Source organism: Pseudonaja textilis, chromosome 5, assembly GCF_049901715.1.
Source record: "Pseudonaja textilis isolate UNSWEBS1 chromosome 5, rPseTex1.2, whole genome shotgun sequence".
In the NCBI taxonomy this organism is placed as follows: Eukaryota; Metazoa; Chordata; class Lepidosauria; order Squamata; family Elapidae; genus Pseudonaja; species Pseudonaja textilis.
In genome coordinates, this window is record NC_141994.1 from 24,199,961 (window position 1) to 24,215,914 (window position 15,954).

Here is a 15,954-nt window from a genome sequence, read left to right on the forward strand (position 1 = left end):
CAGTTATGTTTATATGTATGTACATTTGTGTGTGTGTATTTGTCCAAAGGTTGCTGCTAGGACAGATAATTCAGCTGGGTTTTTTTCCCCCAGCATAGTCATTAAAATTGAAAATAAACTATAAACACTGTTGTTTTGATTGCTAGTTCTTAGATATTCTCCAATGATAGGAACAAGCACTGATTTTCTAAGGATTAAAGTTTATTTTCACATATATGACTTAACTAGTTGGATAAACTATATATGCAGATATATACCAATAAAATGTTTTATTGTTGGCATCGTCACATAAAAATATCAAAAGACACAGAAAGGTACTTTAAAACGAAGAAGTCTAATGTTAGTTTCAGTTTAATGTAGGAACCATATATTTATATCTAAGATTTGGGTCCTCTTAAAATAAGGCTCTACGCTCCTTAATTATTACTGTTTTTTTTTTAATTTTATGGATGTCTTAGCTAAGCTAAAATTTGGTTTTAATAACATTAAATCTGACATTTTTGAAGGGGCTGAAAGGTTAAAGTCTCATTAAAATATCACTACGCTTGTTCTAATTCAAGTTTGCTTATTTACTTAGTTTATACAGCTGCCCTTCTTTCAGGTGTTTCTAGGCAGCATAAAAAATAAAAATGTAAAAAAGCAAAACAAAAATAAAAACACATAGAACTGGGCACAATCTAATCTATTTATTTCCATTCATGGTGGTCATCCATTTCCTTTTGGTTTGAAGGACAATTATTATATTAATAAATATGTGTGTGCAACTTATTTCGTTGAATGAATGAATGAATGAATGAAATAGATATAGATATATCCTCCTGTTTTTCCCCATGACAACCCTGTGAGATGGGCTGGGCTGAAGGAAAAGGACTGGTCTAGGGTCCCTCAGCTGTCTCTCATGGCTAAGGTGGGAGTAGAACTCTCCGTCCCTTGGTGATTGGCTCAGAGTCATCCAACTGGCTTTCATGTTATCCAACTGGTTTTCATGCCTAAGGCAGGAATAGAACTCTCTGTCTCTTGGTGATTGGCTCAGAGTCATCCAACTGGTTTTCATGCCTAAGGCAGGAGTAGAACTCTCAGTCTCCTGGTGATTGGCTCAGAGTCACCCAGCTGGCTTTCATGTTATCCAACTGGTTTTCATGCCTAAGGCGGGAGTAGAACTCTCTGTCTCTTGGTGATTGGCTCAGAGTCATCCAACTGGCTTTCATGCCTAAGGTGGGACTAGAATTCCCAACCTCCTGGTGACTCAGAGTCACCATGCTAGCTTTGATGGCTAAGGTAGGATTTGAACTCACAGTCTCCTATTTTCTAGCCTGGTACCTTAACTGCTAGACCAGGGGTGTCAAACTCATGTTGTCACGTGATGTATTGCGACTTCCCCCCCTTCGCTAAACCAGGGGGTGTGGCTAGTGCGTGACACATTCAGCCCGCGGGCCATGAGTTTGACACCCCTGCCTTAGACCAAGCTGTCTCTGTTATGAATATTGTAATACTTTAATGTAGCCTTAATAGCTAATTACTTGATGATGCCTGGACAGGTGTCAATCACAAATATTTTTAATTGTGTCCATTTAATTCAGAGTTGGCAGTAAGGAATTAAGAGATCTTGGTTTTCTTTTTCTTCTTCTTCTCCAGCAGCTTAGCATACTCAAAATGGGTTTTTCATGATCAAAAGAAGATTAAAATTGTATATGATTCAAAATATGAAATGTTTGCCTTCTCAGGAAGAAATGAATTATTTAGAGCTGTGCTCACCAGGTTGAAATTAACAGGCATAGAATTTTAATGCTTTTCTAAAGTACAGATAGTCTTCGATGTACGACCACAATTGAGCTGTGATGGCCCGGGGCCTGGCACAAAGGCAACACAGTCAGATAATCAGTAGGGCTCCAACTTTGTCCCCAATGTACCTTCTGGGCTAGAGAAAAACTCGCCCAGGAACAGCTTTTTGGCTCCAGAGAATCAAGTCCAAAATGTGGTCAACAAAAACTGTAACTATAAGTCCAATCAAGAAAAAATGAGGTAATCAATTCGGCAGGGCAGGAGCAAGAATTCCAGGCGTGAAGGCACAGCAATAACTCAACATGGTTGGGAAGATGCCAGGAACACAGATAAGCAAAGTCAACACAAGATAAATTCACGTTTGCTCCCAGATGCCACACTCACGATGCAACTCTTTTAAACTCTCTTCCCAGCTGTGGCTAATGAAGGGAATCAGGGCCCTTTCCTCCCCCATAAGCCACGCAACCCATGTTGCTCTCTTCTCCGTTCCTCCCTGCGTGCCCTAGGATGAAGAGGGGGTGGGCCTGGGTCTTCCTCTGAACTCCCTCTTCCTTGTTCTACCTCTCCCTGCTCTGCCCAGCCAGATTTTGCCCTTCCCCAGTTTCCTCCACAGCCAACAGAGTCACACTCCTGCTCCCTGTCAGCTGTTCGTCTTTTTCCTCAGATTCAGACTCTGACAAGGGCATTATATGAACCCAACATTTCTGTCGTTAAGTGAGACATTTGTTAAGTGAGTTTTTCCCCATTTTATGACCTTCCTTGCCACAGCTGTTAAGTGAATCACTGCAGGTGTTAAATTAGTCACACAGTTGTTAAGTGAATCTGGTCCCCCATTGACTTTGTTTGTGAGGAAGTCACAAATGGGGATCCTGGGACATATAAATGGTCATAAGTATGAGTCAGTTGCCAAGCATCGAAATTTGCATCATGTGACCATGGGGATGCTGGAAATGTCGTGACTTTGAAAAATGGTCATAAGTCACATTTTCCAGTGCTATTGCAACTTCGAACAGTCACTAAACTTGCAGGACGAGGACTATCTGTATTATTGTTTCAACGTGCCTTCCCAACTTCCAAGGCTTTAGGTGACTGCGATTTTAAATGTTGAATGTAAATTTAATTGCAATTTGTGTAAATTAAATAATTGACAGTAATTTTAATGGTTACCGTTTATCTCTTGCAGGCATTGCTTCGATGACGGTCCCTGTCTACATTGCAGAAGTGTCCCCACCTCACCTGAGAGGCCGCTTAGTGACTATAAATACACTTTTCATCACAGGTGGGCAGTTCTTTGCCAGTGTGGTAGATGGTGCCTTCAGCTACCTTCCCAAGGGCGGATGGAGGTTGGTATGAATTTGATTTCATTTTTTAATTTAAAAAAAATGAAACCGCAACGCTTCTTTTCATTGTAGACAGAGGCATTTACTTCTGAAATAAATTGTGTTTACAGCAACTATATGTCGTAAAATGGGGCAAAATTCACTTAACAACTGTCTCGTTTAATCACAGATGTTTGGGGCTCAGATGTGGCCATAAGCAGAGAACTACCTGTAGGGACTCTCTTAAAAAATATCCAAAACTAAACTCTTGCTGTTCTTCTAGGACAGGAGTGTCAAACTCAAATTTCATTGAGGGACCCATGGGGCTGTGGTTGACCTCGGAGGAGGTGTGGGGGCATGGCTGACTGGGTGGGTGTGGCCGACAGGGTGGGAGTGGCTGACGGAGAGTGGCCAGCTTGACACCTCTCCCCAAATTGCTGGCAAGTTTCCCCTTTGCACTGGGTAGACCAAGCCAAAGCCACGCTGGCCCGATGTTTCCCCTTTGCACTGGGTAGACCAGGCTGAAGCCACACTGGCCTGAAGTTTCTTCTTCACATTGGGTAGACTGGGCTGAAGCTACACTGGCCCAGTGTTTCCTCTTCACATTGAGTAGACTGGGCCAAACCTACACTGGCCTGATATTTCCCCTTTGCCCTGGGTAGACCAAACCAAAGCCACGCTGGCCCGATGTTTCCCCTTCGTACTGGATAGACTAGGCCGAAGCCCCACTGGCCTGAAGTTTCTTCTTCACATTGGATAGACTGGGCCGAAGCCACACTGGCCCTGTTTCCCCTTTGCACTGGGTAGACTAGGCCGAAGCCACACTGGCCTAAAGTTTCTTCTTCACATTGGGTAGACTGGGCCGAAGCCACACTGGCCCGATGTTTCCCCTTTGCACTGGGTAGACTAGACTGAAGCCACGCTGGCCTGAAGGTTCTTCTTCACATTGGGTAGACTGGGCCGAAGTCACACTGGCCCAATGTTTCCCCTTTGCACTGGGTAGACTGGGCCGAAGCCAGGCTGGCCCGATCTTTCCTCTTCGCATTGGATAGACCAGGATGGCCCTCTGAGAATGTTAATAAGCCCATATTAAAAACAAACACTGTAATTTTATCTCTCTCCCTGTAGGTATATGCTGGGCCTGTCAGCAGTTCCAGCTGTCATACAATTCGTTGGTTTCCTTTTCCTTCCCGAAAGCCCCCGCTGGCTTATTCAGAAAGGACAGACTCAAAAAGCACGGAGAATTCTCTCCCGGATGCGGGGAAATCAAACAATCGACGACGAATATGACAGCATTAAGAATAACATTGACGAGGAAGAAAAGGAAGTTGGGGCAGGTAGGCTGAATTTTTATCATCCATCACATACGGTTAGTGACTTGCACAGCAGAATTTTAATAAGTTGCTTTGGCATGCATTTTTAAGCAGAATTGCACCTGTTTAAGTTGTCTTACAAAATGGTGGTTTTCTTAAATGTCTGGAGATTTTCAGTCATTTAGCTCATGGTTGTCCCAAAGGCAGCTAGACATTCTGGTTTTCTTTGAAGACGTTTCGTTTCTCATCCAAGAAGCCTCTTTCGCTCTGACTGGATGGCGGGGAACGGAAGGCTTTATATGCCTTGCAGACAACTGGTTATTTGTATCCTGTATTCTGCAATTTTTTTCCCCTCTGGAAATCCATTCCTACTCCCACCCCATTCAAAGGGTGTTCATCCCAAATTGTATAGCTAAAAGTCTGTAGAGATTCTCAATCATCCAGGTCATGGTTGTCCCAAAAGTGCTTTTTCAGGAAGCAACTGGACTTTCCCGTTTTTTCTTTTGAAGGCGTTTCGCTTCTCGGCCAAGAAGCTTCTACAGCTCTGACCAGATAGTGGGGAATTGAAGGATTTCTATTCCTTGCAGACAGCTGGTCATTTGCATCCTTTTTAGAGGGTCATTGAGGCCACTTGGAGGTTTAATCTGTGCCCTCAGGATTACCTGAGTGGGTGCAAATGGGTGTGGAGCCGCCTTGGAACTGCTGAAAGGTCTGTGTTGTAGACTGGAGATAGATAATATGGAAATAATATAGAGCTGCTTGGGCTCTGAATGGATGGTGGAGAAGGGAAGGATTTATACTCCTTGCAGACAAAGCTGGTCATTTGTATCCTTTTAAAGCGTCATTGAAGCCACTTAGAGGTTTGTCTTTATCCTCAGGGTCACCTGAATAGTGCAAATGGCTGTGGAACCTTCTTGGAACTGCTGAAAGGATTATGTTGTAGACTGGAGATAAATCATATTGTATCCCTCCCACTCTGTTGAGAAGGGGCTGTTCAGTTTTGACATAGATGGCCTCTTGGACCCCTCTTACAAACCAAAAGAATGCAAATGACCAGCTGTCATTTAGAAATCTTAATTATTTCTAAAATAATTTTTTATAATCTTCTAAAAGGCTAACGAAGACTTAAATATTTTGGATTCAGCCAGCCAGGCAGCCCTGTCATTTATTTAAAATTAGGATTCAGAGTATTTCCATATTGATGCAAATTATGTAAGTTTTTAGCATCCACGCTCACCCTTTCTCAATAATTAAATCATTGTTCTTGCTTGCAGAGTTCTTTCCTCTTTTATTACTCTAGGTATATAAAACAGCTTAAGAAGTGCATAACTCTCAGAACAGCTGCACCGTTGACAGTATACAGATGAGGAATAATGTCTGAGTAGTAACAGAGCATTCTTTAGGAATTCAAAATTCTCAAGCTCTGTGTATTTTTGCTTGCAATTTATGTCTGCTCTTGAACATTAAATTACCAGCGACATAAATCTATGTAATAGCGTTTGCCACTTTGCCAGTCACCTTGGAAAAACTTCTGTAATAAAGTTGTAGCTTGTAAATCAGAGGCTGTATTTTGAGATCAGTTATTAGTGAATAATTAGGTGATGTTCATATATTCAGATATCTGTGGAGATTCTCATTCATCCAGGTGAGGATTGTCCCAAAGGTGTTTTTTGTCAAAAGGCAACTGGATTATTTAAATCTGAAGACCCTTCAGAATCTTTTTATAATCTGTAGCTACATTTTAGCTGTAAAGTTACCTGCAATACCACACTTTAAAAAAAAACAACTTTAAAAAAACAACTAAAGCACATCTGTCTATGAAGTTTCTCAATGATCCAGGTTGTCCCAAAAGTGCTTTTTCAAAAGGCAACTGGACTTTATTTTTCCTTGAAGATGTTTTGCTTTTCCACCCAAGAAGCTTCTTCAGTTCTGTCAGAAGTTCTATCAGAAATCAGAACTGAAGAAGCTTCTTGGATGGGAAGCGAAATATCTTCAAGGAAAAGCAAAGAAAAAGCCAGTTTGAAAAAAAGCATCTTCGGGTTCATATATTGACCTTTTTTAACCAGAGCAAATAATTGCTACAAAAGGATTTCGATGTGCTAGCAAAACAAATGCAATTGGCAGTAAATAATACATCCTTTGTACAGATTCCTGGGTAAAATAGTTTTATTCACATTTTGCTTCAAAGGTGTTATGGCTTCCTCGTATTTATCTTCCGTTGTTATGACAACAGGATTCTTTTTCCCACTCGCCTTAACATTTGTAATGTTCGCAAAAGGGGGAAAAAAAGTAAGAAAATATTGATATCTTAAGTACAGTCTTAGAAAGAGGACAGCTAATTGAAATAGTAAAAATGATGATTCCTTTGTTCCTCCAGGCATATATCTGCTTCAAAGGTTAAAAAACAACAACCCTGATTTGTAATGTATCATAAGCAGACATTTTGAACTTTTGTTAGAAAAAGAGATTCGGTAATGAGCTAAAATATGGCAATATTATGTCGGCAAAATTTAACGCACATAATTATGTATCTGGATAAATTTCCTGACGGGGAGAACAATTAATCAACTTGCCTTCAAAAGTTGTGGACGCAACACTGGAGGTTTTTAAGAAGAGACTGGGCAACCATTTTGTCTGAAATGGAACAGGGTCTCCTACAGGGGTTGACTAGAAGACCTCCAAGGTCCCTTCCAACTCTGTTATTCTATAGTCTATACATTATATATAAAACCATGCAGGTTTAGGAAGTGGAAACTGAAGTATCAAATGATGACTTGCATGGACTTGTGAATGCAGCATGAACCACCAGATTCTGCTGGGTTTTGTATGCTATGGAAAATATAGTATCTGTTGAGTTAACATAACAGCTTCAGAGATCAAGTCATCAAATGTAGCATTTGTGACTATGAAATTATGGAGAAGTTTCCTGACAGTGAGAACAATCAGTCAGTGGAATGATTTTAGAATAGAATAGAATAACAGAGTTGGAAGGTGTCATGCCCTTGGTAGAGTTGGACTCTGAGGGAGACGAGGAACAGTCTACAGGGAGTGGAGGTGTGGCTCCGGAGGTTGGGGAGGAAGTTGGGGAAGGGCAGAGGCCGGCTGGGCAGTCAGAGGAAGAACCAGGCCCATCCCCTCTGCATCCTAGGACATGCAGGGTGGAACAGAGAAGGAAACAACTTGGCTTACGAGAGAGGAAGCGGCCATGATCCCTCTCATTGGTTGCCATTGGGGAGAATAGTATATAAGATCGGTGGTTACAACACGGCGTTGCCAGAAGCAAAGCGTGTGTTATTTTGCGCTGAAATTATCTTGGTTGGCGTCGTTCCAACAGACTCTGTCTTGTTAGCTCCTTGAATTTGGTAATTACTTAGCCTGGTCCGTTGTGGAATTTCCTTCACTGGAGTTTGTTTTAGTTTTTTATTTCACCTTCATCTGCTCGTTAAGTTCGGACTGTATTGCCTTCGTTGAAGACTATTTTTGAGTACATTTTATCTCCAACGGAGAATTATTGAACAGTGGGGCCAAGTTGGAGGCATTAATGGACATTTGGATTTTGTTACGTTTGTGTTACACTCCGAGTCATCACAGAAGAGATCTTGGAGGTCTTCTAGTCTAACCTCCTGCTTTCCTCCAGAAGTTGTGGATGCTCCATCATGAGAAGTTTTCAAGAAGAGATTGGACAACCTTTTGTCTGAAATGGTGTGTAAAGTCTCCTGCTTGAACCGGGGGAGTGGGGTTGGACTAGAAGACCTCCAAGGTCCTTTCCAACCCTGTTAATTCTGCTTCTCCCCGACTTCTGCTAATTTACTGGTTCTTCTGGAAAATATTCCTTTTTTAAAAAAACCAAGTCATTGAAAATGTATAAAACAATGCAGCAGCGCTGGGCTTGTGACTTACGGAACGTTTGGAACAATGCTGTTTTTAAAGTGTGTCCCTGTGTTTTGTGTTAAACTTGGAACAAAGCCAGTGTGTTTTGCGGGTAGGGTCAAGGCAAAGCTCTTTGAATATATGAGGGTTTTGTTTCAAGTCTTTTCTTGCGATTGGAGCAATTTTCGCAGCTCAAAAATAGATTTGTTTCCTTTGACAATTGCTTTGTCCTCTCTTCTTTCCTTTCCTCCCTCTCTCCCTCTCCTGCCTTCCCTCTTTCCTGGCTATCTGCTAAAAAAAGGAAGGTAGGTTTCCTAATACTGAATTGCTTGCAAAAAGCTTTTAAAACTAACCTTTGAAAGCAGCAGGCTGACCGCCCTGATCTAATATAATTGGTCCTTGACTTGCGACAATTCATTTAGTGACCAAAGTTACAATAGCACCACAAATTGACTTACGACCATTTCTCACACTTAACGACCAATGCAGCATCCCCATGGTCACACAATCAAAATGCAGACATTTGGCTCGGGACGGTTGCAGTATCCCAAGGTCATGCAATCCCCTTTGTGACCTTCAGATGAGCAAAGTCAATGAGGGAAGCCGGATTCACTTAATGTGATGACCCGGGGTGTGGCACAAAGGCAACACAGTCAGTTAATAAGAGTCCCTTTATTAGCTCCAACTTGGCCCCCAATGTCCAGGTTACCTTCTGGCTGGAGAAAAACTCTCACAGGAACAGCTGTTGGCTGCAGAGAATCAAGTCTAAAATGTGGTCAACAAAAACTGTTACTATAAGTCCAATCAAGGCAAGATGAGGTAATTAGTCCGGCAGGGCAAGAGGAGGAATTCCAGAAGGCACAGCAATAACTCAACATGGTTGGGAAGATACCAGGAACACAGATAAGCCAAGTCAACACAAGATAAACTCATGTTTGCTCTCAGCAGCTACCGCACGCAGCCTGCATTTCTTTTAAACTCTCATTCCCAGGTGTGGCTAATGAAGGGAATCAGAGCCCTTTCCTCCCCCATAAGCCACGCAACCCCTGTTGCTCTCTTTTCCGTTCCTCCCTGCGTGTCCTAGGATGAAGAGGGGGTGGGCCTGGGTCTTCCTCTGAACTCCCTCTCCCTTGTTCTACCTTTTCCCTGCTCTGCCCAGCCAGACTTTGCCCTTCCCCAGTTTCCTCCACAACCAACGGAGCCACACTCCCACTCCCTGTCAGCTGTTCATCTTCCTCCTCGATTCAGACCAATGGGCATGACACTTAACAACCCTAATACTAACTGAACTATTGCAGAGATTCCCTTAAGAAATGTGGCAAGAAAGGCCACAAAACTCACTTAACAACTAGCCTGCTTAGCAGGAAAAATTTTGGGCTTGACTGGGGCCTGCTTTCTCATGAAAATTTAGAACTTGGATCTAGATTTTAAAATGGGCTATATCTTTTAAAAAAATTCTTCATTCTAGGAGAAAGCATAGACTATGTGGGCCACTGAATTACAAGTCATAAATACGAGGCAGTTGGCCAATCATCCACATTTTGATCCCATGAGCACGGGGACGCTTAAGTGTGAAAAATGTTCATAAGTCATTGTTGTGTCCTTTCGGTCGCTGGCCCCTCCAGCAACCGAATCAGAGAAGGAGGAGGGGGCATGGGAGTCAGGGTCAGCAGTCAGGGCAACCTGGGAGCTCCGAGGGGGAAAGAGGGAATGGAGCTGTCAGAGAGAGACAGAGGTGGAACCTGGGCCTTCCGTCAGCCCTCAGATGGAGAGTCAACAGCCCCCAGGTCTGGAGGTGGCTGATGAGGAAGAGGAGGAACAGCTAGGTTCAGCGCCTGATGCATGGTTGCGCAGAAGGCAGAGGAGAGGAGAGCAGTGGAGATCTATGAGCTTGTCCTTGGGATAGAAGAGCCACCACTGCTAGTGAAGCCCCACCCAAGCTCTGGGGATAAAAGGCAGGGGGCAGAGATGAATAGATGTGGCAGACAACTATTCATCTTCCGGCTGGCTGGACTTGTTAGCTTGAGAACTACCGGTATCTCAGCTGGATAAATAGATGGTGATTAAGTAATTCCAGCATATAAAGGACATTGGATACGCAAAGGGTCCTTGGTTGTTAGATGTAGGATTCCTGTGACAATTTTTCTGAAGAGCTTTTTACATGTACAGATGAAAAGGACAGGCTAAGATTGGAAGTCTGTTAATAAAGAGAAATAATTCTGGGAGCCTGACAGCGTTAGCATGACGTTAAGTGTTAGGAACATGTCACTTAGCAACAGAATGCCTGCCTTTACTGTCATTAACCAAGGACTACTTATATTGTAAATAGATATCAGAAACCTGGATTGAACTCTTTCAAGAGAAAGAAATGACTTTTAGAGGGCCCACCTGAGCTCCAGAGAGGACTGTTCCTCTTGGCTTCTAGGTGTTCACTAAGAAAGGATTTTTCAGACTGATCATCAGAGCATTAGTATTTCTTCTTCTTCTTCTTCTTCTTCTTCTTCTTCTTCTTCTTCTTCTTCTTCTTCTTCTTCTTCTTCTTCTTCTTCTTCTTCTTCTTCTCCTCCTCCTCCTCCTCCTCCTCCTCCTCCTCCTCCTCCTCCTCCTCCTTCTTCTCTGATACGAAAGAGTTCTGCTCCTCCTCCCCACCTGAAAAGAAATCTTTTCCAAAGGCAAAACACAAGCAGAGGAGAGGAGTTTCAGTTTCACAGCACCAAGCAGCTTTAATACAGAACAGTTGAGCTAAGCCACACCCAGGCTCCTTGCTGTCTCCTCCTTGCTCACACAACAAATACCATTTCAGTTTCCAAACAGTTCTCAACTCACACACACTGACAGGACGCTAGCCAGATGAATACTGATGGATGTTGGTAGGCAGAGGCAGAATTCCCCCCCACCTTATTTTCCTCCCCCAAAACTAAGCCCGATCACATAGTTTTGTCGCGAAGCACGGGTATCAAGCTAGTATATTTATATATCTTAAAAACAAATACTCTGGTATCTTTCACATTTTGCTGTATTGAGTGACAATTATATGACTTCAATAATTATTTGTCTCTTTGCAGATAGTTTATTTTTTAAAATACATTTTTGATTTGGACATTTTTTAAAATAAAAATATAGTTTTTCAGTTTATGGGGATAATGGAAAATACAATCTTTTCAGTATAGCTTGAGCATAAATTTGCCTCCGTGTATTCCTGTTCTTGAGATGTGAAACTCTGATAATATTTTTTAAAGTTTTTAGATATAGAGGTTCATGGAGTCAACAGAAAGATATAAATCCAAACATTGTCAGATGAGTTTTGAAACTTCTTTGAACGTTGTGGCCAGATTGATAATTGCTAAGGCAAAGATTTTAAGGGTAGGTTAAACCATTTAATTTAGCCAAGAAAGTGATGTTAGTGGACCTGTAACTTCTCCTGTCATTTCTTTAAAATCAAGGTTTAGATGGAGTACCTGGGCAAAATAAATGGAGTACTCACTACCTAAATACGTGTAAATATTAACAATAATTCTTTTATTTAATATAGGTAGTTCTCGACTTACAACCACAATTTTCTCTTAAGTGAGTTTCGACCCTTTATACCACCTTTCTTGCCACAGTTGTTACGTGAATGGAGGTTTTTAAGGGGAGATTGGACAGCCATTTGTCTAAAATGGTACAGGGTTTCCTTCTTGACCCTGGGAGGGTTGGACTAGAAGACCTCAAAGGTCCCTTCCAACTCTGTTATTTTGATTTGTAGCTACGGCCAGGAGGTTTTCCTTCTCTTCTTTCCCCCCCTCCCCCCCCGCCCCGGGTAAACATTTTACAGCGAAAAGAATATAGCTGGACCTATATGAGCGTAACGATTTAATAATTCTTCGAAACATGTTTTTTTAAATTTTTGACAGGGTTTGCTTTTAAGTGCGGGGCGGGGGGGAAGTGGAGGATATTCTCAGCAGCCGAAAAATTTGCTCCTGAGCTCATTGTGGTCCACACTTTTTCACAAAATCCCTTTCCAACGTATCTTAGCAACAAGAACAGCAATGTGCGCCAAGGCAATTGGGGAGTTTGGTATTTATTTATTTATTTATTTATTTATATATATTAGTTTTGAGAGGGCAATGAACTTAAAATCACGCGGTTCACGATAATTGAAATCTCCAAAGCAAGGTTGTTTAAGGACTGCATTCTAAGCTGTGAAGAACAAAAAGAAAAAAATGACTAACTAACTTAATAGGCTATGTTTTAAATAAAAAAAAATGGGAGAGATACCATCTTTGCAATAACATCTGGTAAACGGGTTGGGTTCGAGTCCTCTAATGAATTAATCAACTCTTGAAAGCTATAACAATTGCTCCACTGATGAGGCATCAAGAACTTATTTTTTTTCCTCCCGTTATTTAATGATCACGTCTCTTATGCTCAGTCGCTTAAAACAAAACAGCACTGGGAAAGTAACAGAAAAACAGCTTCGGAAGGGACCTTGGAGGTCTTCTAGTCCAACCCCGCCTGCTGAAGCAGTAGACTCTACTCCAGGGGCATCAAACTCAGTTTCATTCAAGGACACGCTAGAGCTGTGTTGACCTCGGGGGGCTGGGTGGGCGTAGCCACCTTGACGCCACTCATGGGGTATGGCTGACTGGGTGGGCATAGCCAGCTTGACACCACTCCCCCAAATGCTGGCATATTTCCTCTTCGCATTGGGTAGATTGAGCCAAAGCCAGGCGGGCCGGCCCCTATATAATTTCCAAGATGGCCACCCCACGGGCCAGATCTGACCACATCGCCAGCCGAATCCAGCCCACGCGTGCCTTGTGTTTGACACCTGTGCTCTATAGCATTTCAGACCAGTGCCTGTCCAGTCTCTTCTTAAAAACTTCCAGTGTTGGAGCACCCACAACTTCCGAAGGCAAAGTCGTTCCATTGGTTAATTTTTCCCACTTTCAGGAAATTTGTCTTCTGATTTCTAGGTTGGTTCTCTCCTTGATCAGTTTCCATCCGTTGCTTCTTATCTTGCCTTCTGGTGCTTTGGACAATAGGTTGACCCCTTCTATTTTTGTGGCAGCTCCTCAAATAATGGAAGATTGCTGTCATGTCAACCCTGCTCCTTCTTTTCATTAGACGACGTACCCAATTCCTGCAATCTTCTTCGTATGTTTTAGCCTTGAGCCCCGTAAAGATTGGTACTTCACTTTTGTTGTGGTTCACTGGCAGCCTATGCAGACGGCAGCGAAATCAGACAGTGGGGAAGAACAGGGATCAGCCCAGGAGTCTGGGGAGGACTCGAATGAGGGTCCTGCATCCGATACAGAGATGGAGCCAGGACCATCTGGGAGTTGTGTGCTGACTCCGGAGCCTCCACAGTCTGGCAGCAGTGAGGCCGAGGCACAAGGGAAGCCTGTTCCAGTGCACGCTTCCACAGAGCTGCCAGAAGGCAAGAGCAGCTGAGAGAAAAGGGGCAACTTGGGAGTAAGGCTTGGAGGGGATTGCCCCTCCCCTAAGGTAAAAAGAGCAAAGGTAGAGAAACCTTTGCAGGAAGCAAAGTCATTCACTCTGTTCAGGTTAAACCTTGAAGCTCTATGTGGGCTTTGTACTTCGGTTGGTTTTTTTCCAGTTAATTTGGCACTTTAGTTGGCAGCAATTCAAAGGAGAGAAAGGTGGGTGCTTATCTCAAGGGATTGTTTTGGATTCATTACAGGCTGGGAATGAAAATAATTCCCAGCATTGAAGTAAAACAAGAGTTGTTTGGACTAAACGTGTGCTTAATTACGGTCTTAGGAACAACTTACCTCAGCTAGATATTTCTGAATTGTAGAGGAGGACGGTAGAAGAATATGGGAAAACCTCCTTTATCATTCTCTTTCCTGAGTGGCTAAACAGGCTGTTATTTATGTAATGGAATGCATTAGGATGGTAGAATTTGATGGGACCTTGGAGGTTTTCTAGTCCAACCCCCTGCTCAAGGCAAGCCACCTTAAAGCATCCAGGTTAAATGGTGGTTCAGTCTGTTTTTGAAAACCTCCAGTGATGGAGCACTCGCAACCTCAGGAGGGAAGCTGATTCTATTGATTCAATTTTTCTCACTGTCTTCTGACCCAAACCCTTGTCCAATAAAACAAACACGAACCAAAAGGAACAGAAACCTTTTAATGGTTCTTACAAATCCCTGGTTAAAAGGATGCTGCAAACAAATTAACTTTGATAAGCATGAGCCTCGCCAAAACTGCCAAGAATAACAGATAAGAAATATTTCACAACACAAGAGTCTTCAAATACCAACTTAAGATACTGCAATGTCCACGAGGCTGGAGTTTCAAAACGTTTTTGCTTCCTGCAAAGAACTTTTGTTTCACAGCTGGCTTTTATCTTCTTGAAGGAAGGGCCATTACCTTGCAGCCTTACTTCTGAGTCACCCATGCTAGTGCAGTGCTCTTTCCTGCGAGCAGCCCTGCATACACGCGCACTTGGCACAGGCTCCTCGGGAAGCTCCTCATCGCTGCTGCGAGCCCCCACAATCTCTGAAGGCAGCAGTCCACTCCCTAATGGTCCTGGCCCCTCATCTAAGTCCTCACTCTCCTCAGCCCTCTGTACCTGCTGCTAGCTAACCAAAACACACTGTCAGAAAATTTCTCCTCACTTCTAGGTTGGTTCTCTCTCTTTAACAAGCTTTGGTCATTATTTTTGTCATTGAATAATTGCAAAGAGACAAGGAGATGAGCACAATGCTCTTCTCCCCTATCTGTTCCCCACAAAACCCATGTTCAAGCTCTTGTTTGCAGCCATGTCACTGATACCAGAAGCAATCCAGAGCCACAGTGGAATAATGGAGTTATTACATTTGCAATTTGTAATTCCACACTTGACAGTACTTGACAGAATTACGGCACATTAGAACATTGGCACAGCCAGTCGTGGAAATCAAAGTCTCTACATTTTAATGAAACAGGGAAGAAAGTTGCAAATGGTTATGAATCATTTAAATGTGTAGAGCCAGGGGTATCGAACTTGATTGCATTGAGGGCCGCTTCAGGGTTGTGTTTGATCTCGGGGGCGTGGAGGGGCAGAGTGGGCATGGCCAGCTCGATGTCACTTGTGTCGGGGGCATCTGTGGTGGCCCAGGCAGGCCTGGGGGAATCCTCCTGCAGCCCTCTGCCAATGAAAATGGAGCCCGGGGGGGCCGTGTACAGCCCTCCTGAACTCTGTTTTTACTGGCAGAGGCACCATGGGTAGGTCCTTTGCTATTTCCAGTGTGGCTTGGAGTTCCTTGAGTTTGACGCCACTGGTGAAGAGAGATGATATTTTTCTTAGGGGACTGGAGACCAAAACACATGAAAAATGGTTGCAGGAATTGGGTATGGCCAGCCTAGAGAAAAGAAGGACTAGCGGGTGACATGATAGCTGTATTCCAATATTTGAAGGGTTGCCCCCAAAGAAGTGGGGGTCAAGCTATTGTCCAGAGCACCTGAAGGCAGGACAAGAAGTAACGGATGGAAACTCGTCAAGGAGAGAAGCAACCTAGAACTGAGGAGAAATTACCTGACAATAAGAACAACTAATCAGTGGCATGGCTTGCCTTCAGATACTGACCTATATTTGAGCCTATAGGAAGAACATTTTTCCTATGTACTCTCTCCAGGTTTTTAAATATTTTGTGTGTGTGTGTGTGTAAATATTTTTAGAACAAT

At 43.0% G+C, this 15,954-nt stretch overlaps 1 protein-coding gene across 1 annotated transcript in view; it reads left to right on the forward strand.

The window, feature by feature from the left end:
• The window catches only part of SLC2A13 (solute carrier family 2 member 13), a 79,888-nt gene that overhangs the window by 13,562 nt on the left and 50,372 nt on the right, over positions 1–15,954 (forward strand). Inside the window, exons 2-3 of the mRNA XM_026701210.2 lie at positions 2,966–3,125; positions 4,230–4,438. Coding sequence (XP_026556995.1) covers positions 2,966–3,125; positions 4,230–4,438 — 369 coding nt within the window. The remainder of the gene's footprint in view (positions 1–2,965; positions 3,126–4,229; positions 4,439–15,954) is intronic.